This window comes from Pleurodeles waltl, chromosome 7, assembly GCF_031143425.1.
Source record: "Pleurodeles waltl isolate 20211129_DDA chromosome 7, aPleWal1.hap1.20221129, whole genome shotgun sequence".
Classification (NCBI taxonomy): domain Eukaryota; kingdom Metazoa; phylum Chordata; class Amphibia; order Caudata; family Salamandridae; genus Pleurodeles; species Pleurodeles waltl.
This window is the reverse complement of record NC_090446.1, coordinates 1546164852-1546191824: the sequence shown is the minus strand read 5'-3', so window position 1 is coordinate 1546191824 and position 26973 is coordinate 1546164852. Positions and strand designations below refer to the sequence as shown.

Sequence of the window (26973 nt, the reverse complement as noted above, 5' to 3'; positions counted from 1 at the left end):
GTCTAGCAGCTTAGGCTGATAGATAATGGTAGCTTAGCAGAGCAGCTTAGACTGAACTAGGAGACGTGTGAAGCTACTACAGTACCACTTAGTGTCATATGCACAATATCATAAGAAAACACAATACACAGTTATACTAAAAATAAAGGTACTTTATTTTTATGACAATATGCCAAAGTATCTTAGAGTGTACCCTCAGTGAGAGGATAGGAAATATACACAAGATATATATACACAATAGCAAAAATATGCAGTATAGTCTTAGAAAACAGTGCAAACAATGTATAGTTACAATAGGATGCAATGGGGACACATAGGGATAGGGGCAACACAAACCATATACTCCAAAAGTGGAATGCGAACCACGAATGGACCCCAAACCTATGTGACCTTGTAGAGGGTCGCTGGGACTATTAGAAAATAGTGAGAGTTAGAAAAATAACCCTCCCCAAGACCCTGAAAAGTGAGTGCAAAGTGCACTAAAGTTCCCCTAAGGACAAAGAAGTTGTGTTAGAGGAATAATGCAGGAAAGACACAAACCAACAATGCAACAACTGTGGATTTCCAATCTAGGGTACCTGTGGAACAAGGGGACCAAGTCCAAAAGTCACAAGCAAGTCGGAGCTGGGCAGATGCCCAGGAAATGCCAGCTGTGGGTGCAAAGAAGCTTCTACTGGACAGAAGAAGCTGAGGTTTCTGCAGGAACGAAAAGGGCTAGAGACTTCCCCTTTGGTGGACGAATCCATCTCGCCATGGACAGTCGTGCAGAAGTGTTTTCTTGCTGAAAGAACACCAACAAGCCTTGCTAGCTGCAAATCGTGCAGTTAGCATTTTTGGACGCTGTTGTGGCCCTGGAGGGACCAGGAGGTCGCAAATTGGACCAGGAGAGAGAGGGGACGTCAAGCAAGACAAAGAGCCCTCTCAGCAGCAGGTAGCACCCGGAGAAGTGCCAGAAACAGGCACTACGAGGATGCGTGAAACAGTGCTCACCCGAAGTCGCACAAAGAAGTCCCACGTCGCCGGAGAACAACTTAGGAGGTCGTGCAATGCAGGTTAGAGTGCCGTGGACCCAGGCTGGACTGTGCACAAAGGATTTCCGCCGGAAGTGCACGGAGGCCGGAGTAGCTGCAAAAGTCGCGGTTCCCAGCAATGCAGTCTAGCGAGTTGAGGCAAGGACTTACCTCCACCAAACTTGGACTGAAGAGTCACTGGACTGTGAGAGTCACTTGGACAGAGTTGCTGGATTCGAGGGACCTCGCTCGTCGTGCTGAGAGGAGACCCAAGTGACCGGTAATGCAGCTTTTTGGTGCCTGCGGTTGCAGGGGGAAGATTCCGTCGACCCACGGGAGATTTCTTCGGAGCTTCTGGTGCAGAGAGGAGGCAGACTACCCCCACAGCATGCACAAACAGGAAAACAGTCGAGAAAGCGGCAGGATCAGCGTTACAGAGTTGCAGTAGTCGTCTTTGCTACTATGTTGCAGTTTTGCAGGCTTCCAGCGCAGTCAGCAGTCGATTCCTTGGCAGAAGGTGAAGAGAGAGATGCAGAGGAACTCAGCTGAGCTCTTGCATTCGTTATCTAAAGTTTCCCCAGAGACAGAGACCCTAAATAGCCAGAAAAGAGGGTTTGGCTACCTAGGAGAGAGGATAGGCTAGCAACACCTGAAGGAGCCTATCACAAGGAGTCTCTGACGTCACCTGGTGGCACTGGCCACTCAGAGCAGTCCAGTGTGCCAGCAGCACCTCTGCTTCCAAGATGGCAGAGGTCTGGAGCACACTGGAGGAGCTCTGGACACCTCCCAGGGGAGGTGCAGGTCAGGGGAGTGGTCACTCCCCTTTCCTTTGTCCAGTTTTGCGCCAGAGCAGGGCTAAGGGGTCCCCGGAACCGGTGTAGACTGGCTTATGCAGAATTGGGCACATCTGTGCCCAACAAAGCATTTCCAGAGGCTGGGGGAGGCTACTCCTCCCCTGCCTTCACACCATTTTCCAAAGGGAGAGGGTGTCACACCCTCTCTCAGAGGAAGTTCTTTGTTCTGCCATCCTGGGCCAGGCCTGGCTGGACCCCAGGAGGGCAGATGCCTGTCTGAGGGGTTGGCAGCAGCAGCAGCTGCAGTGAAACCCCAGGAAGGGCAGTTTGGCAGTACCAGGGTCTGTGCTACAGACCACTGGGATCATGAGATTGTGCCAACTATGCCAGGATGGCATAGAGGGGGCAATTCCATGATCATAGACATGTTACATGGCCATATTCGGAGTTACCATTGTGAAGCTACATATAGGTATTGACCTATATGTAGTGCACGCGTGTAATGGTGTCCCCGCACTCACAAAGTTCAGGGAATTGGCTCTGAATGGCATTGGGGTGACAATTCCATGATCTTAGACATGTTACATGGCCATGTTCGGAGTTACCATTGTGACGCTATACATATGTAGTGACATATGTATATTGCACACGTGTAATGGTGTCCCCGCACTCACAAAGTCTGGGGAATTTGCCCTGAACAATGTGGGGGCACCTTGGCTAGTGCCAGGGTGCCCTCACACTAAGTAACTTTGCACCTAACCTTTACCAGGTAAAGGTTTGACATATAGGTGACTTATAAGTTACTTAAGTGCAGTGTAAAATGGCTGTGAAATAACGTGGACGTTATTTCACTCAGGCTGCAGTGGCAGGCCTGTGTAAGAATTGTCAGAGCTCCCTATGGGTGGCAAAAGAAATGCTGCAGCCCATATGGATCTCCTGGAACCCCAATACCCTGGGTACCTCAGTACCATATACTAGGGAATTATAAGGGTGTTCCAGTAAGCCAATGTGAATTGGTAAAATTGGTCACTAGCCTGTTAGTGACAATTTAGAAAGAAATGAGAGAGCATAACCACTGAGGTTCTGGTTAGCAGAGCCTCAGTGAGACAGTTAGGCACCACACAGGGAACACATACATATAGGCCACAAACTTATGAGCACTGGGGTCCTGACTAGCAGGGTCCCAGTGACACATAACAAACATACTGAAAACATAGGGTTTTCACTATGAGCACTGGGCCCTGGCTAGCAGGATCCCAGTGAGACAGTGAAAACACCCTGACATACACTCACAAACAGGCCAAAAGTGGGGGTAACAAGGCTAGAAAGAGGCTACTTTCTCACAGCGGTGCCCTGTTCAGCGGTGCTTGTCTTGAAGGGCCCTGTTCAGCGGTGCTTGTCTTGAAGGGCCCTGTTCAGCGGTGCTTGTCTTGAAGGGCCCTGTTCAGCGGTTCTTGAGAGGGCGGTGCCCTGTTCAGCGGTGCTTGTCTTGAAGGGCCCTGTTCAGCGGTGCTTGTCTTGAAGGGCCCTGTTCAGAGGTGCATGTCTTGAAGGGCCCTGTTCAGCGGTGCTTGTCTTGAAGGGCCCTGTTCAGCGGTTCTTGACATGTGTCTCCAGGGCACCATATCCGGCCAATATATGGAGTTCACTCGCCATCCGACTTCTCGCATGCGGGGCCCTCCTGTGCTGGACTCCCGGGCCCGTGGGTGTCCTCCTTCACACCCGGAATGGGGCTGGTGGGGCCCTCCTGGGCAGCTCGCCTGCTGCCGGACTTGTTGGCCGTGCTGCCCTTGCCATCCTTCCGTGATTCTCTGTGGCCCTTGCCTCCCTTTGTAGATGTGCCAGGTGGCACCCCACTTCCTGACGGTGCCAGGGTAGTGCCTTTGGAGGCTGCCGTCTCTGGCCTCTCGCGCCGGGCCTTGCCTTTCTTGGTTTTTTTCCCAGGGGGTGGGCTGGCTGTCCCTTTACTGCTGGCCGATGTAGCTGCCCTTGAAGGTGGTGGACTCCAATATCCTTGTACTATGGTCCTAGTAGGTGCAGGGCTTGTGGTGGCTGAGGTGCTGATTGGACTCTTAAGAGATGGAGAGGGTGGGTCAGGTGATGGAAAGAAGGGTAAGAGCAGTGGGAAGGGTAGGTGCAGTGGGTATGGGAGTGGAGGAAGAGGATGTGGTTGTAGGAGATTCAAGTGTGGTGTCTTTGGGTGCAGGTGCTTGTGACGGAGGCTGTCGTGAGGTGGATGGCTGTTGGGTGGGTGGCTGCCTGCGTTTGTGTGGTTTGGAAGAGGGGGTGACAGACACACTGGGAGAGGACACAGGGGACGTGTAAATGGCAGTGGGGGTGGTGACTGCACGTGTGCAGAGTGTTCTGGTGGGTGTGCTGGTGATGGACGTAGTGGCTGATGATGTTGTGCATGCAAGTGTGAGTGGAGACGTGACAGGGAGGGAGGAGGGAGACGAGGAGGAGGGGTACACAGAGGAGGCAGTGGCTGTTGGTATGTCTGCATGTGGCTGTTGCTTGTGTGAATGCTTGTGTGATGTGTGGTGCTTCTGTCTGGATGAGCTGCCCTTGGGTGTTGAGATGTGTGCAGGCTGGTCTGTAGGTGTGTCTGGGATAGGCAGAGGAACAGGGGAGTGGGACTGGGTGGAGGAAGTTGGAGGAGGGAGGCAGGAGACAGGGACAATGGCTGCCCTCAGTGCTGAGGCCAGAGCGTTGAACGATCGCTGATGGGCAGTCTGACCCGAATGAATGCCCTCCAGGTATGCATTGCTCCGGTGCACCTCCCTTTCTACCCCCTGAATGGCATTCAAAAGGGTAGACTGCCCAACAATGAGCGTCCTGAGGAGGTCAATGTCCTCCTCACTGAGGGCAGCAGGGGTAACTGGGGCAGGGCCTGAGGTGCCAGGGGCGAAGGAGATGCCCGCCTTCGTGTGCAAGCGGGCACGGGGCGAACGCTGAAGGGCTGCTTGGAGGGCGGAGCTGGTGCGCTGGGTGGCGGCTGTACCTGTTGTTGCGGTGGGCACGGATGTTGCCGCCACCACAAGGGAGCTCCCTTCCGAGGACGTGTCTGTGTCGCTGATGTCTCCACGTGTCCCTGTTGTGGAGCTCCCCTCGCCCTCCGTCTCACTGGTGAACTCCGAGTCGGTTGCATGGCCCTCCAGGGCCATGTGAGATGCAGCTCCCTCGTGCTCCGATGCCACTTCTCCTCCGCCTGATGATGCTAATGCACACATGAACAGGAAGAGCAGCAAAAAAGGGGGGGGGAAATAAAGACATGTTGAGTGCATGCATTGGCAACACAGTTGGCGGAGAGGACAGACACAGAAGCCCCCTGCACTACGCCGCGCACTTGGGGTACACTACTCAATCATTGGGACTTGGCCTACAAGCCTATGGACGACAACTGCACACATAGGTGACACAGGGCCATGGATAGCTGTACTTGGCACCCTACAGAGGTGGGGGGCGGGGGCACAGGGCCATGCCTTACGGAGGGGCCTAGCCTACAGAAATCGCCCTGGCCTAGGGATACCCACAGCCCTCCTCCCCCACCCAGACACCTCCACTGCGCGCTAAGATAGCAGAATGTGCTGGTACTCACCCCCTTGTGTCTGCTGTGATGTCCTCACGCGCCCATCCAAATCTGGGTAGGCCACCGCCAGGATCCGAGACATCAGGGGGGGGTCAATTGACAAGTGGCACCCCTCCTACGTTGGGAGGCCATCCCCAGCAGAGCCTCCGCGGTCTTCCTGCTCCCGCGGCGGATGTCCTCCCACCTCTTGCGGCAGTGGGTGCTGTTGTGGACCCCCAGGGTCCAGACGTCCTTGGCGATGGAACGCCAAATGTCGATTTTCTGATGGGCGCTGACCTATGTCACATGTACAGGGGGAGAAATAACATTATTATAATTTTCTGCATGCTCGATGTGAGTGGCCCCCCATCCCCACCCTTGCCATGTGGCACATGCTCTCATCCGTCGTTTGATGCATGCCTCAATCGCTCCTATCCCCACCATCTTTCATCCACCCGACTCAACACAGGCATTGACCCCAAAGCATGCTCCCAGTGTACTTACCTGTTGGTCTGGAAGACCGTAGAGTAGCGCATACTGGGGGAGGACCCCATCCACGAGTTTCTCCAATTCTTCAGAAGTGAAGGCAGGGGCCCTTTCCCCAGTCGCAGCAGCCATTGTATCTTCCAGACCGAGGTTACAGCAGCACTTGCAGTATAGGTCCTCTCCTGTGGATGATCAGGTCTCGAGTGATTAAGCAGATAGAAAATGGCGGTCACGTCCGCGGCGGTGCGTCCCGCGACCGCCGGCGCACTTCGTCATTGGCTCCTGAAATGCATAGGGTTCAATGTTAACCAATGCGGCTTTGCGCTGCGGTCTTCGACCGCCTACCGCCACGGTGTGCCACGCCAGCGCATTGACCTCACATCCCATTGTCGCACTTCACAGGTCAGGCAGCCGCCATTTCAAGGCCCCACATGGCTTAATTTCTACTGCGTCACACATGCCTAGGCCTTGCATCGACACTCATACAAGCCATTCAATGCATAGAGAATCGTGTACTGTGCAAGCTGTGGGAACGTACCTGTGGGTTGATTGACTCTGTGCTCGCTGTTGTCCTTCCTAGGCACCGTCCGCTGGGACTTGCGAGGAGATGGAGGAATGTTCCCGTGTACAGACCGCTGGTGGACCTGTCGACAATTGAGGAACGACATGTCATTCTGACATACAGGCTTGACCGAGCCACTATACAGGAACTGTGTACCCAGCTGGAGCCAGACCTGATGTCACCCATCTGCCAACCCACAGGGATCCCCCCTCTAGTGCAGGTGCTGTCAGTACTCCATTTTTTGGCAAGTGGGTCATTTCAAACAACAGTGGCCATTTCATCAGGGATGTCTCAGCCTATGTTTTCAAAGGTGTTGTCCAGAGTGTTGTCTGCCCTGCTCAAACACATGCGGAGATACATCGTTTTCCCTGAGGTGGGGGATTTGCCTACAGTGAAGGGTGATTTCTATGCCCTTGGACATATTCCCAACATCATTGGTGCCATTGATGGGACACATGTGGCTTTGGTACCCCCCAGTGAAAGTGAACAGGTGTACAGGAACAGAAAAAGTTATCATTCCATGAATGTCCAGGTGGTCTGTTTGGCTGACCAGTATATCTCCCATGTAAATGCCAAGTTCCCTGGGTCAGTGCATGACGCGTACATCATGCGAAATAGCAGCATCCCTTATGTGATGGAACAACTACAGAGACACCGTGTGTGGCTAAATGGTGACTCAGGTTACCCCAACCTGTCGTGGTTACTGACCCCAGTGAGAAATCCCAGGACAAGGGCAGAGGAACGGTACAATGAGGCACATGGGCGTACTAGGAGGGTGATCGAGCGGACCTTTGGCCTCCTGAAGGCCAGGTTTAGGTGCCTGCATATGACAGGTGGATCCCCAATGTACTCACCAAAGAAGGTGTGCCAGATCATCGTGGCCTGCTCTATGCTTCACAACCTGGCTTTGCGACCCCAGGTGCCTTTTCTGCAGGAGGATGGTCCAGATGGTGGTGTTGTGGCAGCTGTGGAGCCTGCGGAGAGTGAAGAGGAGAAAGACGAAGAGGACGACACAGACAACAGGGACAGAGTAATACAGCAGTATTTTCAATAACACACAGGTAAGAATCAACACCGGCATTTTACATTTACTGACAGTCTCCTGCCTCTCTACTGTCTGTCCTTTTCACCCAGTGTATGTTAACAGAGTTGTGACTTTCCCTTCCAATTTCAGAGATGTGGGCCCCACTGCGTGACCTCTGCTTTGTTTGCCCATGGACTACAGCTGTGTGACAGTGGTATGTTGTCATCACAATGTAACTGGTCATTTTGGCACGTTTATGTCTAATACATATTTTCAAAAATACAGGCAGACTCCAGATTATTTGTGTGCAATAAGTGTGTTTATTAAAGTGCTCAATTTTGGGACATGGTTGAAAATCGGTGATGGGTGGTGGTGGAGGAATGTCCATGGCAGAGTCCAGATTCTCAGTCTCACATGTGCATTGTCCATATGCCTGTGGAAGGTGGAGCAGGGGCAGTTTAAGGTTGGACAGGGTGACAATGTGGGACAGTGGGATGACATCAGGGGGTATCCTTTCCTGGAGGGGGTCTTGGCATCCTACTCTGTCTTCTTCCTAGATCTCAGGCCCCGCTTGCGGGGTGGTTCTTCTTCTGCAGGAGGTGGGGTTCTGGTGGCCGGTTGTTCCTGTGTCGGGGCCCCCTGTCCACTAGCGCCGGCGGAGGTGGTCGCCTGTTCCTGGTCCATGCTAGTGACATGGGCCCTTTGTGGTGCCACATGGTCCCGCAATGTGGTGACAATCTGGTTGAGAGCCACAACGATGGTGCCCATTGCGGAACTAATGTTTCTCAGTTCTTCCATGAACCCCATAAACTGTTCCTCCTGCAGTACCTGGATCTCCTGGAACCTGGCCAGGACCGTCGCCATCGTCTCCTGGGAGTGGTGGTATGCTCCCATGATGGAGGTGAGGGCCTCGTGGAGAGTGGGTTCCCTGGGCCTGTCCCCCCCTGTCCCACAGCAGCCCTCTCAGTTCCCCTGTTTCCCTGGGCCTCTGTCCCCTGGACCGTGTGCCCACTACCACTGCCCCCAGGTCCCTGTTGTTGTTGGGGTGGTGGGTTAACCTGGGTGACCTGTAGTGGTGGACACACCACTGATTGACGTGTCCTGGAGACAGAGGCATGGGCCCGCTGGGTGGGTGCTGTGCTGGTGTTCCCAGAGGTGGGTAGGTCTGCTGTAGCCTGTGGCTGTCTGAGGGGAACCGACTGTCCCGAGGTCCCCGATGGGCTGGGCTGGTCATCTGGGTCCAGGGAGACAGAGCTGCTGTCATCACTGGGGGCCTCTTCTGGGGGTGGGATGGACTTTTCTGGACCCTCCTGAGCGGTGTGGTGGCGTTCTGGTCCTGCAGGGGTATAAGAGTATGGTTATTGCTTCTGTGTGTGCCATAGCGTGCAATGGGTGGGTGCCAGTGTACCCCAGTGCCGCCATTCCTTTGTGGGGGCTGTTGTGATGGCGGTTTGTGGGGGAGATGGGTATGTGCAGTGGGCATGCTTAGGTGATGGCTGTCGATGGTTTGTGGTGGCATGCAGGGTTTGGTGTTGGGATGGGTGGGTTGTGATGGTGAGACATTAGCAATGAGGATGTGTGATGGTGGTGCGGGGAGGGTGGGGGTATGAGTTGGCATGCTGGTGGGGTGGGGGGGATGAAGTAGTGAAAATGAGACTTACCAGAGTCCATTCCTCCACCTACTCCTGCGAGGCCCTCAGGATGCAGGATGTTCAAGACCTACTCCTCCCATGTTGTAAATTCTGGGGGAGGAGGTGGGGGTCCGCCGCCAGACCGCTGCACCGCGATGTTGTGCCTGGATACCATGGAACGCACCTTCCCCCGTAGGTCGTTCCACCGCTTCCAGATGTCGTCCCGATTTCGTGGATGCTGTCCCACAGCGTTGACCCTGTCCACTATTCTTTGCCATAGCTCCATCCTCCTGGCAATGGTGGTGTGCTGCACCTGTGTCCCGAAGAGCTGGGGCTCTACCCGAACTATTTCCTCCACCATGACCCTGAGTTCTGCGTCTGAGAACCTGGGGTGTCTTTGGGGTGCCATGGGGTGGTGTGGATGAGGTGTGGGGTGGTGTTTGCAGTGATGAGTGTGGTGAGTGTAGTGGTGTGTGGTGTTTTGTGCATGGTTGTTGTGTGGGTGATGGTGTAGTGTGCCTCTGTGTGATGGTGTTCTCTATTCTGTGCTGTCTCTCTCTGGGCTTCGTCTCTGATTTGTGGTCGTAGGGGTTTGTGGGTGATGTGGGTGTGTGTTTTATAGTTAATTGGGTGTGTGGGAGTGTTGTGTGTATGTGTCTCAGGTGTGTGTATTTCAAATTGTCCAATGTGGCTGTGTTTTGGAGCTGTATGTGTATTTTGAGCGCGGCGGTGTGTACCGCCAATGGAATACCGCGGTTGAAAGACCGCCGCGTGGATTCATGGGTCGTAATGGCATGGGCGTATTTCTGTTGGCGTGACGGTGGAGGTTTGGTCTTCGCCAGTTTAACGCTGGCCGTTGGTGTGGCGGACTTTTGTGGATGTCATGTTTTTGGCGGTTTGCCTCTTGAGGGTCAGAATGACTGTGGCGGTTTACCGCGACCGCGACGGTGTTGTGGCGGCCTTCTGACCGGCGGTAAGTGCCTTTTACCACCGAGGTCAGAATGACCCCCTAAGTAACTTAGCACCCAACCTTTACCAGGTGAAGGTTAGACATATAGGTGACTTATAAGTTACTTAAGTGCAGTGTAAAATGGCTGGGAAATAACGTGGACGTTATTTCACTCAGGCTGCAGTGGCAGGCCTGTGTAAGAATTGTCAGATCTCCCTATGGGTGGCAGAAGAAATGCTGCAGCCCCTAGGGATCTCCTGGAACCCCAATACCCTGGGTACCTCAGTACCATATACTAGGGAATTATAAGGGTGTTCCAGTATGCCAATGTGAATTGGTGAAATTGGTCACTAGCCTGTTAGTGACAATTTGTACAGAGAGAGCATAACCACTTAGGTTCTGGTTAGCAGAGCCTCAGTGAGACAGTTAGGCACCACACAGGGAACACATACATATAGGCCACAAACTTATGAGCACTGGGGTCCTGGCTAGCAGGGTCCCAGTGACACATAACAGACATACTGAAAACATAGGGTTTTCACTATGAGCACTGGGCCCTGGCTAGCAGGATCCCAGTGAGACAGTGAAAACACCCTGACATACACTCACAAACGGGCCAAAAGTGGGGGTAACAAGGCTAGAAAGAGGCTACTTTCTCACAGGGGTACAAGAGTGTGTATGGTGCGCTGTGCGTACAGCACAGGGCGGAGCTTTGAGGAGGGGCTACACTGGGGGTACAAGGGTGTGTATCGTGCGCTCTGTGTGTACAGCACAGGGCTGGAGCTCTGGGGAGGGGCTGCAGTGGGGGGGTACAAGGGTGTGCACGGTGGGCCCTGTGCATACAGCACAAGGCTAGATCTCTGAGGAGGGTCTGCACTGGAGGAGGGTACAAGGGTATACATTGTGCGCTCTGTGTGTACAGCACAGGCCTAGAGCTCTGGAGAGGGACTACACCAGAGGTGCAAGGCCATTCATGGTGCACTCTGTGTGTACAGCACATGGCTGGAGCTCTGGGGAGGGGCTGCATTGGGGGGTACAAGGGTGTGCATGGTAGGCTCTGTGTGTACAGCACAAGGTTGGAGCTCTGGAGAGGGTCTGTACTGGGGGCAAAAGGGTGTGCATGGTGCGCTCAGTGTGTACAGCACATGGCTGGAGCTCTGGAGAGGGGCTGCACCGAGGGGGGTACAAGGGTATACATTGTGCACTCTGTGTGTACAGCACAGGGCTGGAGCTCTGAGGAGGGTCTGCACTGGAGGAGGGTACAAGGGTCTGCATGGTGCACTCTGTGTGTACGCACAGGGCGGAGCTCTGGAGAGGGGCTGCACTGGAGGGGGTACAAGGGTCCCCATGGTGCGCTCTGTGTGTACCGCACAGGGCTGAGCTCTGGAGAGGGGCTGTACCAGAGGGGGTACAGGGGTGTGCATCATACGCTCTGAGCGTATGCACAGAGGGGAGCTCTGGAGAGGAGCTGTACTGAGGGAGGTACAAGTACATACATGATGTGCTCCGTGTCTACGGCAGAAAGCTGGCGCCCTGGGGAGGGGCTGCACTGGACGGGGATTATGATATGATGTGATCTTTGTGTTTTTTTTAATCCCGGTTTGTGGTTTGTGAATCGCTACCTCACACTAACATCTCCACACAGCTGCGGTGAGCGGTTGCCTGGCCCTCAGTGAGGCATTGAAGTAAGAGGGAAGGGGGGAGCCTTTGTTGGAGATATGCAGCAAAGGCAGTGATCCTTAGCAACGCAAGAGCAGTGATCACACACGGCCATTTTCCGTTAACTGCAAGCTTTGCGTGTGCCAAGGCTTTTTGGCAGAATCCAGCAACCGAACCAGACTGCAATCATGCACCCGGCAGAGGTGCCCACACAGACATCCCTCTGCCCTGCCTTTGCTACAGAGAGATATATAGATATATGGTACAATACATGAGGACCTACACATCTCTGTAATGCCGGGCACAACTTTAGGAAGCTGGCCTGGTTTGTGGTGGGTACCTAAGGTACTTACACCTTGAACCAGGTCCAGGGTTCCCCTATTAGTGCAGTGTAGGTAGTATCTAGAAGCCAGGCTCTATAGAGGAAGCTGTGGATGAGCAGCCAAGGCTTATCTAGGAGACTTGCAAAGCTCATGCAATACCATGTAGCCACACAATACTCAGACACATGAAAGAAAATACTCAGTGTTACAAAAATAAAGGTACTTTATTCTGGTGACACAAATGCCAAAAATACCTTAGATACTATACTCCCTCAGGAGGTAAATAATATACACAATATAAACACTAGTATCCAAAAACAGGTAAGTAAACAGTGAGAAAACAGTGCAAATAGTGAAAATCACATTAGGTTGCAATGGGCTTAGGGGGAACACAAACCATATACTAAAATAGTGGAATGTGAATGTCGGTTTCCCACCTAGGCAAGTGTAATGTGTAGAGGGGCGCTGGGAGTGTAAGAAAACACGCAAGGTTAGTAAAAGAACCCACCCCAGAGCCCAGAAAAACAGGAGTAAATCACAGTGCTTCCTAAAACACACAAGAAGTTGTGATAGAAGATTATGCAAGAACCAGAAGAGACTTCAAGACACCAACAATGGATTCCTGGACCTGAAGACCTGTGGAAGAAGGGGACCAAGTCCAAGAAGCACTGAAGAGTCCAGGGAGATCAGGAGCCCCTGCTAACCCGGATGAAGGTGCAAAAGAAGAACCACCGGTGAGAAGACAAAGTCAGTAATGCATTAAAGAAAACAGATGCGGGGTCCTGGTTGGTGCAGAAGATGTCCCACGCTGGATGGATGAATGTCGTCTGGTTTGCGTCGCTGGACTCGGCCAACAGGCCTTGGTACACACAAAGCTTCCGGTTAATGGAAAAGGGTGCTGCCCGGGACCAGGAAGGACCTGATTGCCTCTACTCAGGAGGGGGAGGCAGAGGGGGCTCTCAGCAACTCAGAGAGCCCTCAGAAGACTGGGCAGCGTGCACAGGAGTCCCACAGCACAGGAACAAAGAAGGAGCAAATGGAGGCCCACGCAGCATGACACAAAGGGATCCCACACCGCCGGAGAACCACTCAGGAAGCTTTGCATCACAGTGTGTGCAAAAAGAACTTCTTGGAAGGTCGCACACAAGCCTTGGCATCTGCGAGTAACACGGTGCACAGGGGAACTGTCTTGCTTGGGGAGGCAAGGTCTAACCTCCACCAAAGTTGTACAGCTGGACCTTGGGACTGTCGCAGTCACTTTAGTCCACCACCTGTTGTGCTGGATCCACCCTCGTCGTCTGGATAGGGGACCCACTTCACTGCAGAGGGGTGCCTGCTTAATCAGGGGAGTGACTTCTTTACCGCAAGAGAGATTCCTTCGCTCCTCTGGTGCAGGCTGAAGATTGGCTGCCCTTGGAGGATGCACAACCTGGAAACTGTTGCAGTTGCTGGCAGGAGCTGAAGCTACAATATTGCAAAGTTTTCTTTGCTTCTTTGTTGCAGTTTGTAGAGTTCCTGGAGGGTCCAGGTGCAGTTTCTTCGGTGAGAAGGTGAAGTAAAGGATGCAGAGGATTCCTGCAATCCGAATCTGAGGAAACACCCTGAGGAGAGACCCTAAATAGCCCTGAAAGTGGGATTGGTCACGTAACCAGGTAAGCACCTGTCAGGGAGGGCTGTGACGTCAACTGCTGGCATTGGCCATGCAGATGCTCCCAGAGTGCCCCACCACCTTGGAATCCAGGATGGCAAAACCCAGGGACACTCTGGAGCTCTTGGCACCACCCCTGGGGTGGTGATGGACAGGGGAGTGGTCACTCCCCTTTCCTTTGTACAGTTTCGCGCCAGAGCAGGGACTGGGGGTCACTGAACTGCTGTAGACTGGATTATGCAAGGAGGGCACCATCTGTGCCCTTCAAAGCATTTCCAGAGGCTGGGAGAGGCTACCCCTCCCCAGCCTGTAACACCTATTTCCAAAGGGAGAGGGTGTAACACCGTGCTCTCAGAGGAAATGCTTTGTTCTGCCTTCATGGGCTTGAGACTTTCAAGCAACAGGAGGGCAGAACCCTGTCTGTGAGGTGGCAGCAGTTGGGGCTGCCTGGAAAACCTCAGAAGGTTGGTTTGGCAGTACTGGGGGTCCTCTAAGGAGCCATCAGAGTGCATGGAATTGTACAACCAGTACTAGAATCAGTTTTGAGGTACAATTCCCAGTTGTTAGACACCTTACATGGCCGTATTCGGGGTTACCATTGTGAAGCTGGACATAGGTGGTGACCTATGTCCAGTGCACGAGTAAAATGGTGTCCCTGCTCTCACAAAGTCTGGGAAAATGGTCCTGGACGATGTGGGGCATCTCTGCTAGTGCAGGGGTGCCCTCACACACATGTACTCTGCACCCTTCCCTCAGGGCTGGAGGGCCTGACATATGGGTGACTTATAAGTGACCTGGTGCAGTGTAAATGGCAGTGATAGGGTGCGTGCACCTTTTCACGCAGGCTGCAATGGCAGTCCTGTAGAAGCCGTTGCATGCGCTCCCTATGGGTGGCAAAAGAAATGCTGCAGCCCATAGGGATCCCCTGGAACCCCAAAGACCTGGGTACCTTGGTGCCATATAGTAGGGGCTTATAAGGGGGGGAACAGTATGCCAGTTTGGGATGAAATACTGGGTTACCAGTATGTAGTGATCAACATGGGAGGAAAGAGAGCATAAGCACTGGGGTCCTGGTTAGCAGGATCCCACTGACACAGTCAAACACACCGACATCAGGCAGAAATTGGGGGTACATGCCAAAAAGAGGGTACTTTCCTGCAACAACACATTACACATTAGGGCCTTCTGGCATCTGCTAAGGAGGTCCTGGGATGGGAAGAAGGGAGGAGAGACAAGAGATGGAGGAGGTGGAGGTGGGCAGGTTAGGAGAGGGGTTTCACCTCTGGGGCAGTCCGTCGAGAGGGGGGCAGGGAGTGCCTGCCCCCACAAACAAGAGCACAGAGAACACATGTACAGAAAGCAGAGTTAGCTCAGTGGGCAAAGGAAGATGCAGCTGAGAATATACGTAGTTCTCCCACAGCCTTGTGCACAATGCCAAGTACTAACCTCAGCTTGAAATGTGTGCCCATCACACTATGGATGGAATCTAGCGCCTCGCTCTGTGGTCTTCACAGTGGGCGCTACAGTGATGTGCTTTGTGGAATCCATTACACGGTGCTGACGTCTGACCTTCAATGCTGCCCGCTCAGTAACTCAACACCCGTCTCTTTACCTGGTCCTCGGGTCTCTTACCTGTGAGGAGAAGGAGGCCCCGGGTCCCGAGACCCTTCCCAGGACGCACCGGGCTGTGGAAGACCAGCTCCATCTCGGATCTGATTGGTCAGGAACGGGACTGCGAAATGTGACAACTTCAGGAACCAAACATCCCTGTAAATCAAAGGACAGACGTCAGTCAGCTCAACACTCTGAATGAATTCCCAAATATAAACCGGCTACTGTCTGCACTTGCATTCCCGTTTATTTCCAACACGTTTAAATAAGACCAAACTTCTAATGTTAAGGATTAGTCAATAGATATCTTCTGTAGATTGTATGTTATTTCTGCAAGCTGTTGGTTCCGTGCGGAGACAAGCGCTGAGCATCATACAGCAAGCATTGGCAAAGCCAGTAAGTGATGTGTGATCATGTTTGTACCGCAGCCCTGTAGGTTACACCTACAATTCTGCACGCACAGGACCTGGCACCTCAGCTCAGTGCACCCTAAAAAGGCTGAGTTTTTCTGAGTCTCCTCAGCCAGATGTGAAACGAATGTGTCCAAGGCGCCCCCCCTCTCAGCTCTATCAACTCGCGACGCACGGCCTTCCCTTCCTGTTCCCCTTGTGGGCTCCCACCAACCACACGCCACGGGCCAGGGGCCACCTCTGCGCCTCCCCAGGTGGCCCTCCCCTAGTGTCGATCTTTGCCCTCAGCACAAGCGCTTGCTGTCCAGGGACGTCATTTAGGGGGCAGCTGCGACCCCTGGCACTGCCTCTGCGACCCCCAGCAATGCTTCTGCGATCCCTGGCACTGCCTCTGTGACCCCTGGCACTGCCTCTGTGACCCCCGGCACTGCCTCTGCGACCCCCGGCACTGCCTCTGCAACCCCCGGCACTGCCTCTGCGACCCCCGGCACTGCCTCTGCGACCCCCGGCACTGCTCCTGCGACCCCTGGCACTGCCTCTGCGACCTCTGGCACTGCCTCTGCGACCCCTGGCACTGCCTCTGCGACCCCCGGCACTGCTTCTGCGACCCCCGGCACTGCTTCTGTGACCCCCGGCACTGCCTCTGCGACCCCCGACACTGCCTCTGCGACCCCCGACACTGCCTCTGCGACCCCCGGCACTGCCTCTGCGACCCCCAGCACTGCTTCTGCGACCCCCGGCACTGCCTCTGCGACCTCTGGCACTGCCTCTGCGACCCCTCACACTGCCTCTGCGACCCCTGGCACTGCCTCTGCGACCCCCGGCACTGCTTCTGCGACCCCTGGCACTGCCTCTGCGACCCCTGGCACTGCCTCTGCGACCCCCGGCACTGCTTCTGCGACCCCTGGCACTGCCTCTGCGACCCCTGACACTGCCTCTGTGACCCCTCGCACTGCCTCTGCGACCCCGGCACTGCTTCTGCGACCCCTGGCACTGCCTCTGCGACCCCCGACACTGCGACCCCTGGCACTGCCTCTGCGACCCCCGGCACTGCTTCTGTGACCCCTGGCACTGCCTCTGCGACCCCTGGCACTGCCTCTGCGACCCCCAGCACTGCCTCTGCGACCCCCGGCCTCAGAGGTGGCAAAACCAGTGCCAGGAGCAGAGGGGCGGCTCCTCCTTAGGGACAGCAGCTGAGGCTCCACTTTTATTTGGTTTCTCTCATTGTTTTTATCACACTAACAGTGAATAATATTGTATTGTTCACGATGAGTGTACTAAAGAATGGATTACAATCAGCCAGAACAGGACGCTCCCTGGCAGTGCCTTTAAATATATATTGTGTGCATGCTGCGGGTGAGAGTGTGTGCATGCTGCGGGTGTGAGTGTGTGCATGCTGCGGGTGAGAGTGTGTGCATGCTGCGGGTGAGAGTGTGTGCATGCTGCGGGTGTGAGTGTGTGCATGCTGCGGGTGTGAGTGTGTGCATGCTGCGGGTGAGAGTGTGTGCATGCTGCGGGTGTGAGTGTGTGGCTGTGTGTGCACGTCTAAGCATACAGGTGGGAATGAAAGGAAAGATTGAAAGGCGCCTGATGTCACTTCCGCTACTCCTGGCATTTTGGAGAATTGACTTCCATGTTGCTATCACTCAGGTACTTCTCTGGTCTCCTCCCAGGGAGGGGTCACCAGAGACAACCACAGGGCTGGTGGCAGTGTGAACTCTACATAGTTGGGGTACATATGTTTTCCTACATTGCTTGTGGGAGAGGACTTGGAACCCCATTTGCACAACTGAGAGGAATATGGGGTGTGTGTTTGTACGTGTCTTTGTGTCTGCCTGTGTTTGTATGCATGTCTGTATGTATGTGTGTGTGTGTGTGTATGTGTGTGTGTGTGTCTACCTGTGTGTGTGTGTGTGTGTGTGTCTGTGTGTGGGTGTGTGTCTGTATGTGTGTCTGCCTGTGTGTCTGCCTCTGTGTGTGTGTGTCTCTGTATGTATGTGCGTGTGTCATGTGTGTGTATGTGTGCCTGTGTGTTTGTGAGGATCTGACTGTGTGTGTGTGTGTGTGTGTGTGTGTGTGTGACTGTGCTTGTGTGTGTGTGTATGTGTGTTTGCGTACCTGTGTGTGTCGTGTGTGTGTGAGTGTTTGGCTGCCTGTGTGTGTGTCTCTAGGTGTGTGTGTGTATGTGCCTGTATGTGTGTGTGTGTTTGTCTGCCTGTATGTTGTGTGTTTGTCGTGTGTGTCTGTATGTGTCTGCCTGTGTGTGTCTCTGTGTGTGTCTGTGTGTTTGCCTGCCTGTGTGTGTGAGTGTATGGCTGCCTGTGTGTAGTGTGTGTGTCTGTGTGTAGTGTGTCTGCCTGTGTGTGTGTGTGTCCGTATGTATGTGTGTCTCTCCCAAGGCAGGGATGTGTATTTGATGAACCATGCCCCCCACCCAGTTGTTTTTTTTTTTTAAGGATGACGTTTAATCAGTAGGTTCAGTCGTTATTTTCCCTGTGACCTTTGCCTAACCTTCCTACTGTGCTTCCGGTGTCCGCTGCTTCAGGACCGTCTGGAAACAGAGCAGATAAGCCCTTGCACAGCTCTGGGCGTGGCTTCCCAACTCCTGCCTGGTTGGCGGAGGGTTTCAGGCCCGGTGCTGTCAGTCACATGTGCACAAACGCCCACGTCTTGCACCACAGCCAGGGGGTAGTTCAGTGAGAGTCAGGAAGAGTGAATATCCCATCAGGTGCAGGGTGGAGGGTGGGATCTCCAAGGCTCGGGAGGGGCTCTTTCCATCAGGGACAGGGCCAGTGCTGCTTTGTATTAGTTGAGCCTCTGTCTAGGATGCCACAGTTGATGAAAAGTGATGAGTTGCAAACCTGCAGAGGCCCTGGTTAGACTATTTGCAAGCATTTGCCCCATCAACTTCCGAGTGTTAGATTTCCAGTACTGTGCGTGGAAAGCTGAGGCTGGGGCAGTTTGTAAGCCTATTACTGATAATGTTTGTGAATTCAGAAAGGACAAGTTACTTTCAGAAACGCTTCTACTTGTGAAGTCTACTTAACCACAGATCCCTGTCCTTACAATACTCCGAGGCATCCCAGACTGGACACAGGAAATCTTGAGCAGAAGCTGCACTCCCTGGTAGGTGGGGTGGATTGGTTCCACATCAGTCTCATGGACTGGACGCGCGGTGGATATATTGGCACCACCCGAGCGTGCTGACATATGTTTCTTTCATGACTATTTCGGCACCAAAAAGGCAGAGCGGTTTTAGTTACTGAGTTTGTGAGCAATGTGTGTCTAATAGGATGTCAGGATGGACAGCCTGGTTTGCACAGTGGCGAGAATAGGAGGGTCATTGAGGAATCTGTGGTTAGATAGAGTATGTAACAGAAAAACCATTACCTAAGGTAAGAGACTTATCTTTCCATTAGACTAGAATAGAAAGGGCAGCGTGTCTGAACTAGGTGGTTGGTGTAGTCTAAACGGTGCCCGAGTCACTATTGCGTGGTGCTGAGGTGGCGCCATCTCGGAGTCAGACAGGACAGTGGGGTCCACATCATTGGGTGGCCACAGCAACATCAGGAGGAAGCGGTCTGGAATAGATCTTGGCCTCTGCACCGGGGTCAGTCAAGATCTGGAGGCCAATCAAGAGGGCCCAGCTCGCACCGGGAGCAAGCTCACTGGCGGGACCCCAGCCGGGGCACCTCTCAGGTCTGTGAGGCCCAAAGGCGTGCCTGAGGGAGCCAGATCCCCAAAAATAGAGTGCATGTCCATATGAAACACCTTTGGTTGGGGCAGGGGTCGCTCCGACTCTAGGGAAATCTGGGATACTTGGGGCAGACCAAGTCTCCAGTTTCACAGGAGGAGTGCAGAAGGGGGACCTTGGAGCACAAACTCAACGGGAGAAGAAGAAGAGCACTTGGATGTCTCTTTTAGTGCTTCTTTGACTTACCCAACGTCTGCTCTCTGCAGCACAAACAGAAAGAGGAAATCGCTTCTATTGATTGTTTTTATGCAAGGAGGTGTCTCTTCCCGTACAAAAGCAATCCTGCTGACAACGAAGACACCCCTGCACAATGCTGCGAGGGTGCCTGCGTAGTCACTAGCCAGCCAACTGTGGGCCGGCAAAGAAAGAAAGGACAGGAATGCAGCGTACTTCATAGATACTATGCATTCCTGCGCCTTCACATTGGCGTAGGCTAGCACAGCAAGAAGGCTTGCAGCACTGCCCTGCGCCAATTGCCCATAAATATGGGCCTAAGAGTCTCTGTACGAGCAGAGCCATGAAAGTCCTTGGCATGTATAATCTAAAACTATGGTACAATCTCTTCAAAGTTCAAAGAAGTGTATTTCTTTAGGATGCAGAAGCATATCACCTTACTAAATCAGATTTTATCATTGCACAGACAGCCATTTATGAAAAATGTGAGAGAGGACAGTTCAGACTCTCTGGTTTTGCTTTTGGATCACAGGGAGCCTCGTAGTTTAGGACTCACCCACAGTAAACGTATGGTAAAATGGACTGTGCGTGTTTACCGCCGGTGCTCCCCTATTAAGCAAAGGCTGCTGGGACGCAGCATGGGTAGGAGGCCAGGACTGGTTACACGTAATCACGTGTACACACGCATGTCCACTAGTGTGAGGGCTGCGCGGGGAGGAATCCTGGCGTGAGCAGCCCAAGAGCTTCGCTTAGGTATCCTGGCGCAGAAGGAACTATGCAGAGTGGGTGGTACCTGGAGTAGGCCTCATGAGATGGGTGTACACGTAAGGGATAGTCAGTGTGCTTACTGTATCTTCACTATAGGGACACTACATTAAATGTCAATGGGAACGGATGGCCTGGGGCGCAACTCCAGTCCCCTAAGACTTAGGAGTCACAGCAAAGTGCACTGTAACCTGTATAAAGATATTAATGCAGTAGGTTACAAAAGCATAGTTGTACAACTTATGGGTCATCCAGGAATGTCATCTTTTATCTGACTCAGCTCAAGCTAAGGGCCCAGTATTGCTCTGTCCTGCTGCCCAAGCAGGCCCTTGCATCAGTCAGCCAGCTGTCATTCCGTGCCAGGGACGGGGCGGAGAGGCCATGTCAGGGAAGAGAGGTTGAGATTTTCAGAGCACATGTGGCACTAACTCCAGGAGGACGCCATTTCGAGGTATCCCAGAAGACTGTGCAGGAAGGAGGGGCCAGAGGCCAGTAAGTGATGTGGCACATCTGGATAGGCCAGAGGTGCAGGACTTCTGGTCACTTCTGCCCCCTGTCTTGCACAGGGGAGAGCTCTCTCTCTTTGCTGTGCTTCACTGCAGGACACTGGGACTGAAGACGGGTGTCATGAAAAACTGAAAAGAAGAATCCCGACTGCCTACTGGGGCGGGGACTCTGCCCCTGAATGACTTCAGACCCATTGAGGCGCATGGCAGGGCCAGGGCCAGGTAAGTTGATCCCCTTACCTCCCCGAGGACCAGTGTGGGGAAAGGTTGAGCTGGCGTGAGGAGAGCACGCTTCCACGTAGAAGGCACCCAGAAGCAAGGCTGGTGCAGGGAGTAAGTAGGACTGGCTCCCTCCCCATTTGGGAACCTTGGAGACCAGGAGGCCTAATGAAAGTGTTCCTCGTGTGCAAGAGCTCACCACCAGGAGCAAAATGACACCAAGATCATCCAAAACAGGCCCCAGGGGGCTGATATATGTAGATGAGACATTTGGCGACCTCTGACCTTCCCTTGGTCGATGACGAAATGAGTTGGGCTCCATTACAGACCGAAGATGTGCCTTCTGGGTGGGGCAGGGCCCGGAGGCTGCCCTCACAAAGAATAGAGCAGGAGCGCGCCATCAATTGTCTCTAGTGAAAAGAGTCTGTGTGTGAGGGAGGAGCCACGGATGCCGTCCGGGGGCCCCAGATGAAGATGAACTTGGGGAGCGCCAACACGCTCCCTGTGAAGCTATCCATGGTGGCCCACAAGACTCAAAAGTTGCAGGAAGGGGCCCCAGTCCCTGTCCTGGGGCCCCACAAAGAAGTTAAGGCAGGGGATACCATTGTGCCCACGTGAAGATGGCTGCCGGCTGTGGGCGGGACAGGCAGCTAAAGATGAAGTTGGGGAGCACTGCTGCACTTCTGGAGAAGATCCTGGCAGAGGCAGGGGCTAGGACCCATCCCTGAGCCCCGCATCAGCAGGAAGGCTGGGGGGAGTGCTGCCGCACTCCTCCAGGTGGCTAACTCATCCCGCTCCCAGTGCTTGGCGCTGATGGGAGTGGGGAGGGCAGGGCCACAGTGCATGTCTGCCCGCAGGAGCGTGCGGACCGAAGAGTGGCTGCTGGCTCCTGTGGCAGCATGGGGAGCAGGCGAGGGCAGCTGGGGGTGGGCTCCCCGCTCTACCCTCCAACAGGCAGGATGACAGGGGTGTCCGAGTGGGACCGGACACCTCTGAGGATGAGAGCAGCGAGAGTGGGTTACCCGAGCTGCACTCCAACGGGCAGCATGACAGGGTTGTCTGGTCCCACCAGAGAAAGAGGAACAGGGCACGAGACCATGTAAAGGAAACCTCAAACGAAAGCAAAGAGTCCCTCCCCGGCACAGTGGGAGAGCCGGTAATCAAATGTGCAGGGACCCAATAATGCTTAGAAGGCACTACAGTTTGTCTTGGTCCCTTTCCAGCCTGTGGTGGCCCCAGGAAGATGGGGTCACCACCAACACCAAACCCTTGAATGTGGGGGGGGGGGGGGTGCATGAGCAGCACAGCCTCCCTCCAACACAAAGAGGTGTGTTCCCACCATAGGTTGGGTGGGACAGGAGAATGATAATCCCCAAGGATTCAATGGATTTTTAAGCATAAGCCTGCTGGAACTTTTGTTTCTGACTGGTATAACTGTGCTCTCTAAGGGTGAAAGGCTCTAATTTCAAGTGTTTTTACAGCAATGGAAGCATGTTATGATAAATGTATTTTGAAAATGTGTGGTCCCGTTATTGTGGCCAATGGTATGACTTGGGAAAGGTTATATGACAAGGCACTCATTAGGGGTGCAGGATGGTATTACACAATGTTAATCAAGAGTAATCTGAAAGTAATCTGAGAGTAATCCTAACAGCACAAATCATTCCAACATACCTCTACATATTCTTGTTGATGCTTATTTCAGTAATGAGACTAAAAGCCACCACTGATCAAAGTAGATGTACTTTTTTGCAAAAATTAGGTGCTCTCACTCCCAGTTATAGTCAAATATTGCATTGGGATACAAGTATGTTTTGCCATGTGGGTGGTTGGATTATATTTCCCTCCGGAGGACACCAGAATGATTGTGCAATGTCATCCAAAAGTAATTTCCTCAACTTGTGTACGTATGTAAATTGTTGTGTAGTATTGAGTAGTGTGTGTGCAATAAATGTACTTTTACTTTATCGAAAGAAAAAGCACAGACTGGACAATCATTTCTTGAGAGTTATTCTTGTGTGCTCATGAATGGGGAGTACTAGCCCACACCCCCTCCTTGAGTAAGCCTTGGACTGCTCTGCAGTGCTACCCTATGAAAGTCAAGCGCTACAATGGGGTGATTGGTTCCCAGTGGTAGACAAGTGCCAACCCATTACTTGTGCGGGCCACACAACTAATGACCCACCTTCTAACAAGAAGTGATTGTTTTTAGATAATTTCATGGATCGCCCCCATCAACAATGTCATTAGTGAACTAATGAGGCACGTCACTAGTCATGTAACCCTATCAGATGTCAGAGTTGCTCCAGCACCTAAAAATGCGCTCATGTGTGATAATAAGGAAAAGGAAAGCTCTGTGAAATAAAATATGTGCCAAGGATCCCACAATAAGGGCCAGCAGGGAAGCTGCTATTGATTGCAGGTTATCTACTTTCACATGTTGAAATTCAGCTACCACATGGGTATCTCTCTCTCTCTCTCTTTCTCTCAACCCTCAAAACATGCGGCTGCTGGCCATCAATCAATCAATCAATCAGAGATTTGTAAAGCCTGGCTAATCACCCATAGGGTCTCAAGTCGCTGCCCATTGGGTCTCAAGGCCATCACTCACTGAGATTGCAACTTTATGAAGATGTACGACTGTCACTAAGAGGGATTGCATCTTTACTGAGCTGTAGCACTGTTGTTTATAGGAACGTCATCTTTACAGAGCTGTGCAGACTGTCCATCACAGGGACTGTCTCTTTACAGAACTGTCCAGACTGTCCATCACAGGGACTGCATCTTTACAGAGCTGAACGGACTGTCACTCACTGGGACTGTCTCTTTACAGAGCTGTGTAGACTGTTCATCACAGGGACAGCATCTTTACAGAGCTGTACGGACTGTCCATCACAAGGACAACATCTTTACAGAGCTGTGGGGACGGTTTTTTATAGGGACTGCATTTTTACAGAGGTGTACAAACTGTCACTCACTGGGACTCTGTAGGAGGCTGGTCTGGTTTGTAGTGGGTACCTAAGGTACTTACACCTTATACCAGGTCCAGTTATCCCTTATTAGTGAAATGTTGTCAGTGCCTAGAAGCCAGGCTCCCTAGGGGTAGCTGTGGATGAGCAGCCAAGGCCTTACTAGAAGGCATGCAAAGCTCATACAATACCACGGTAGTCACACAGTACTCACACACACGAATGAAAATACTCAGTGTTGTAAAAATAAGGGTACTTTATTTTGGTGACACAAATGCCAAAAATACGATAGAGACTATACTCCCCTAGGAGGTAAGCAATACACAAACTATATACATTGGCTTCAAGAAATAGCAATAAAAACAGTTAGAAAACAGTGCAAATAGTGAAAATCACAATGGTCAGAAATGGGCCTATACTAAGATAGTGGAATGTCGGTTTCCCCCCTAGGCAATTGTAGTGTGTAGCAGGGGCTGGGAGTGTAAGAAAACACCAAAGGTAAGTAATAGAACCCACCCAGGGCCCAGGAGAGCAGGAGTAAATTACAGTAACTTTCCTAGAACACTCAAGAACACAAGAAAGACGATTATGCAAGAACCAGAAGAGACTGCAAGACACCAGCAATGGATTCCTGGACCTGAAGACCTGTGGAAGAAGATGACCAAGTCCAAGAAGCACTGAAGAGTCCAGGGAGAACAGGAGCCCCTGCTAACCCGGATGAAGGTGCAAAAGAAGAACCACCGGTGAAGAACAATAGTCAGTGCAACACTCAAGAAGACGAATGCGGGTTCCTGGTTGGTGCAGAAGATGTGCCAAGCTGGATGGATGATTGCAGTCTGGTTTGCGTTGCTGGATTCCACCAACAAGCCTTGGCACACACAAAGCTCGCGGTTATTGGAAAATGGTGCTTCCCGGGACCAGGAGGGTCCTGGTGGACTCTACCCAGGAGGTGGAGTCAGAGGGGGCTCTCACCAACTCAGAGAGCCCTCAGAAGACTAGGCAGCACAAACAGGAGTCCCAGAGCACGGGGTCAAAGAAGGTGCAAAAAGAGGCTCAGGCAGCACAACACAAACAATTCCCACGCCGCCGGAGAAGCACACAGGAAGCTGTGCATCACAGGAAGGAGTGCTGGGGGCCAGAGATGCAGGGTACATGAAGAAGTTCGTGGAAGGATGCCAACAAGCCATTGCAACTGCAAAACACGCGGTACACAGGGGTACTATCTTGCGTGGGGAGGCAAGCTCTTACCTCCACCAAAGTTGGACAATTGGACGTTAGGAGTGTCAGGACCACTTCAGTCCACGACCTGTGATGCTGGATCCACACAGCTCGTCAGGAGAGGGGATCCACGCATCCAGTCATCATTGCAGAGGGGTGCCTGCTGAAGCAGGGAAGTGACTCCTTCACTTCAAAGGAGATTCCTTTGTTCTTCTGGTGCAGGCTGAAGACAGGCTGTCCTCTGAAGATGCACAATTGGGAAACAGTTGCAGTTGCTGGCAGGAGCTGAAGATGCAATGTTGCAGAAGTCGTCTTTGCTTCTGTGTTGCAGTTATAGAGTTCTTGGAGGGTCCAGATGCAGTTTCTTCGGTGAGGAAGTGAAGTAGAGGATACAGAGGATGGGAAACATCCTGAACAACTAGGTCTAAACCACTACTTGCATGAACCGCTACTGCTAAACAACTAAAAAGTCTCTACAACTAAGTACTGAACAACTACTGTCTAAACAACAATTGTGCCTGAATAACAATTGCCTGAACAACTAATATAAATATATATATAGAGACTTTTTAGTTGTTTAGCAGTAGTGGTTTAGGCTATAGTTGTTTAGGACCTAGTTGTTCTGTCACATATTCACAGAGGATGCCTGCTGGAGTCTTGCAATCCCAATCTGCAGAACCACCCAAGAGAGAGAGACTAAAGAGCCCTGAAAGTGGGAGTGGTCAGCTAAACAGGTAAGCACCTATCAGGGGAGGGCTCTGACCTCACCTGCTGGCACTGGCCACTCAGATGCTCCCAGAGTGCCCCACCACCTTAGGATCCAAGATGGCAAAACCCAGGGACCCTTTGGAGGAGCTCTGAGCACCACCCCTGGGGTGGTGATGGACAGGGGAGTGGTCACTCCCCTATCCTTTGTCCGGTTTCACACCAGAGCAGGGACTCGGGGTTCCTGAACCGGTGTAGACTGGTTTATGCAAGGAGGGCACCAAATGTGCCCATCAAAGAATACCAGTGTGTTGGGGAGGCTACCCCTCAGAAGCCTGTAACACCTATTTTCCAAAAGGAGAGGATGTAACACCCTTCTCTGAAAGGAAATGCTTTGTTCGGCCTTCCTGGGCTTGAGCTGATCAAGCAACAGGAGGGCAGAAACCTGTCTGTGAGGTGGCAGCAGCTGGTGCTGCCTGAAAAACCTCTGAAGGCTACAATGGCAATACTGGGGGTCCTCTAAGAAGCCCCCAGAGTGCATGGAATCATACAACCAATGCTTGCAAAAGCCTTAGGGTATGATTCCTACATGTTTGTTACCAAATATTGCCATATTGAGAGTTACCATTGTGAAGCTGGACATAGGTAGTGACCTATGTCCAGTACATGCGTAAAATGGTGTCCCCACACTCACGCAGTCTGGGAAAATGGTCCTGGAGGACGTGAGGGCACATCTGCTAGTGCAGGGGTGCCCTCACACACCGGTAATCTGAACCCTGCCTTCAGGGCTGGAAGGCCTGCAATAGGGGTGACGTATAAGTGACCTTGTGCAGTGTAAATGGCAGTGAAAGGGTGCGTGCACATTTACATGCAGGCTGCAATGGCAGTGCTGCAGAATCCTTTGTATGGGCTCCCTATGGGTGGCAAAAGATATGCTGCAGCCCATAGGGATCCCCTGGAACCCCAATGCCCTGGGTACCTAGGTACC

General features: G+C 52.7%; 1 protein-coding gene across 2 annotated transcripts in view; it reads right to left on the bottom strand.

Annotated features, from left to right (window-relative positions):
• Positions 1-26973, bottom strand: part of LOC138246678 (uncharacterized) — a 182738-nt gene that overhangs the window by 91391 nt on the left and 64374 nt on the right. For both annotated transcript variants that reach the window (XM_069201439.1, XM_069201440.1), the window contains exon 2: positions 15287-15421. In XM_069201439.1, the coding sequence (XP_069057540.1) occupies positions 15287-15359 (73 nt within the window). In that variant the 5' untranslated portion in view covers positions 15360-15421. The remainder of the gene's footprint in view (positions 1-15286; positions 15422-26973) is intronic.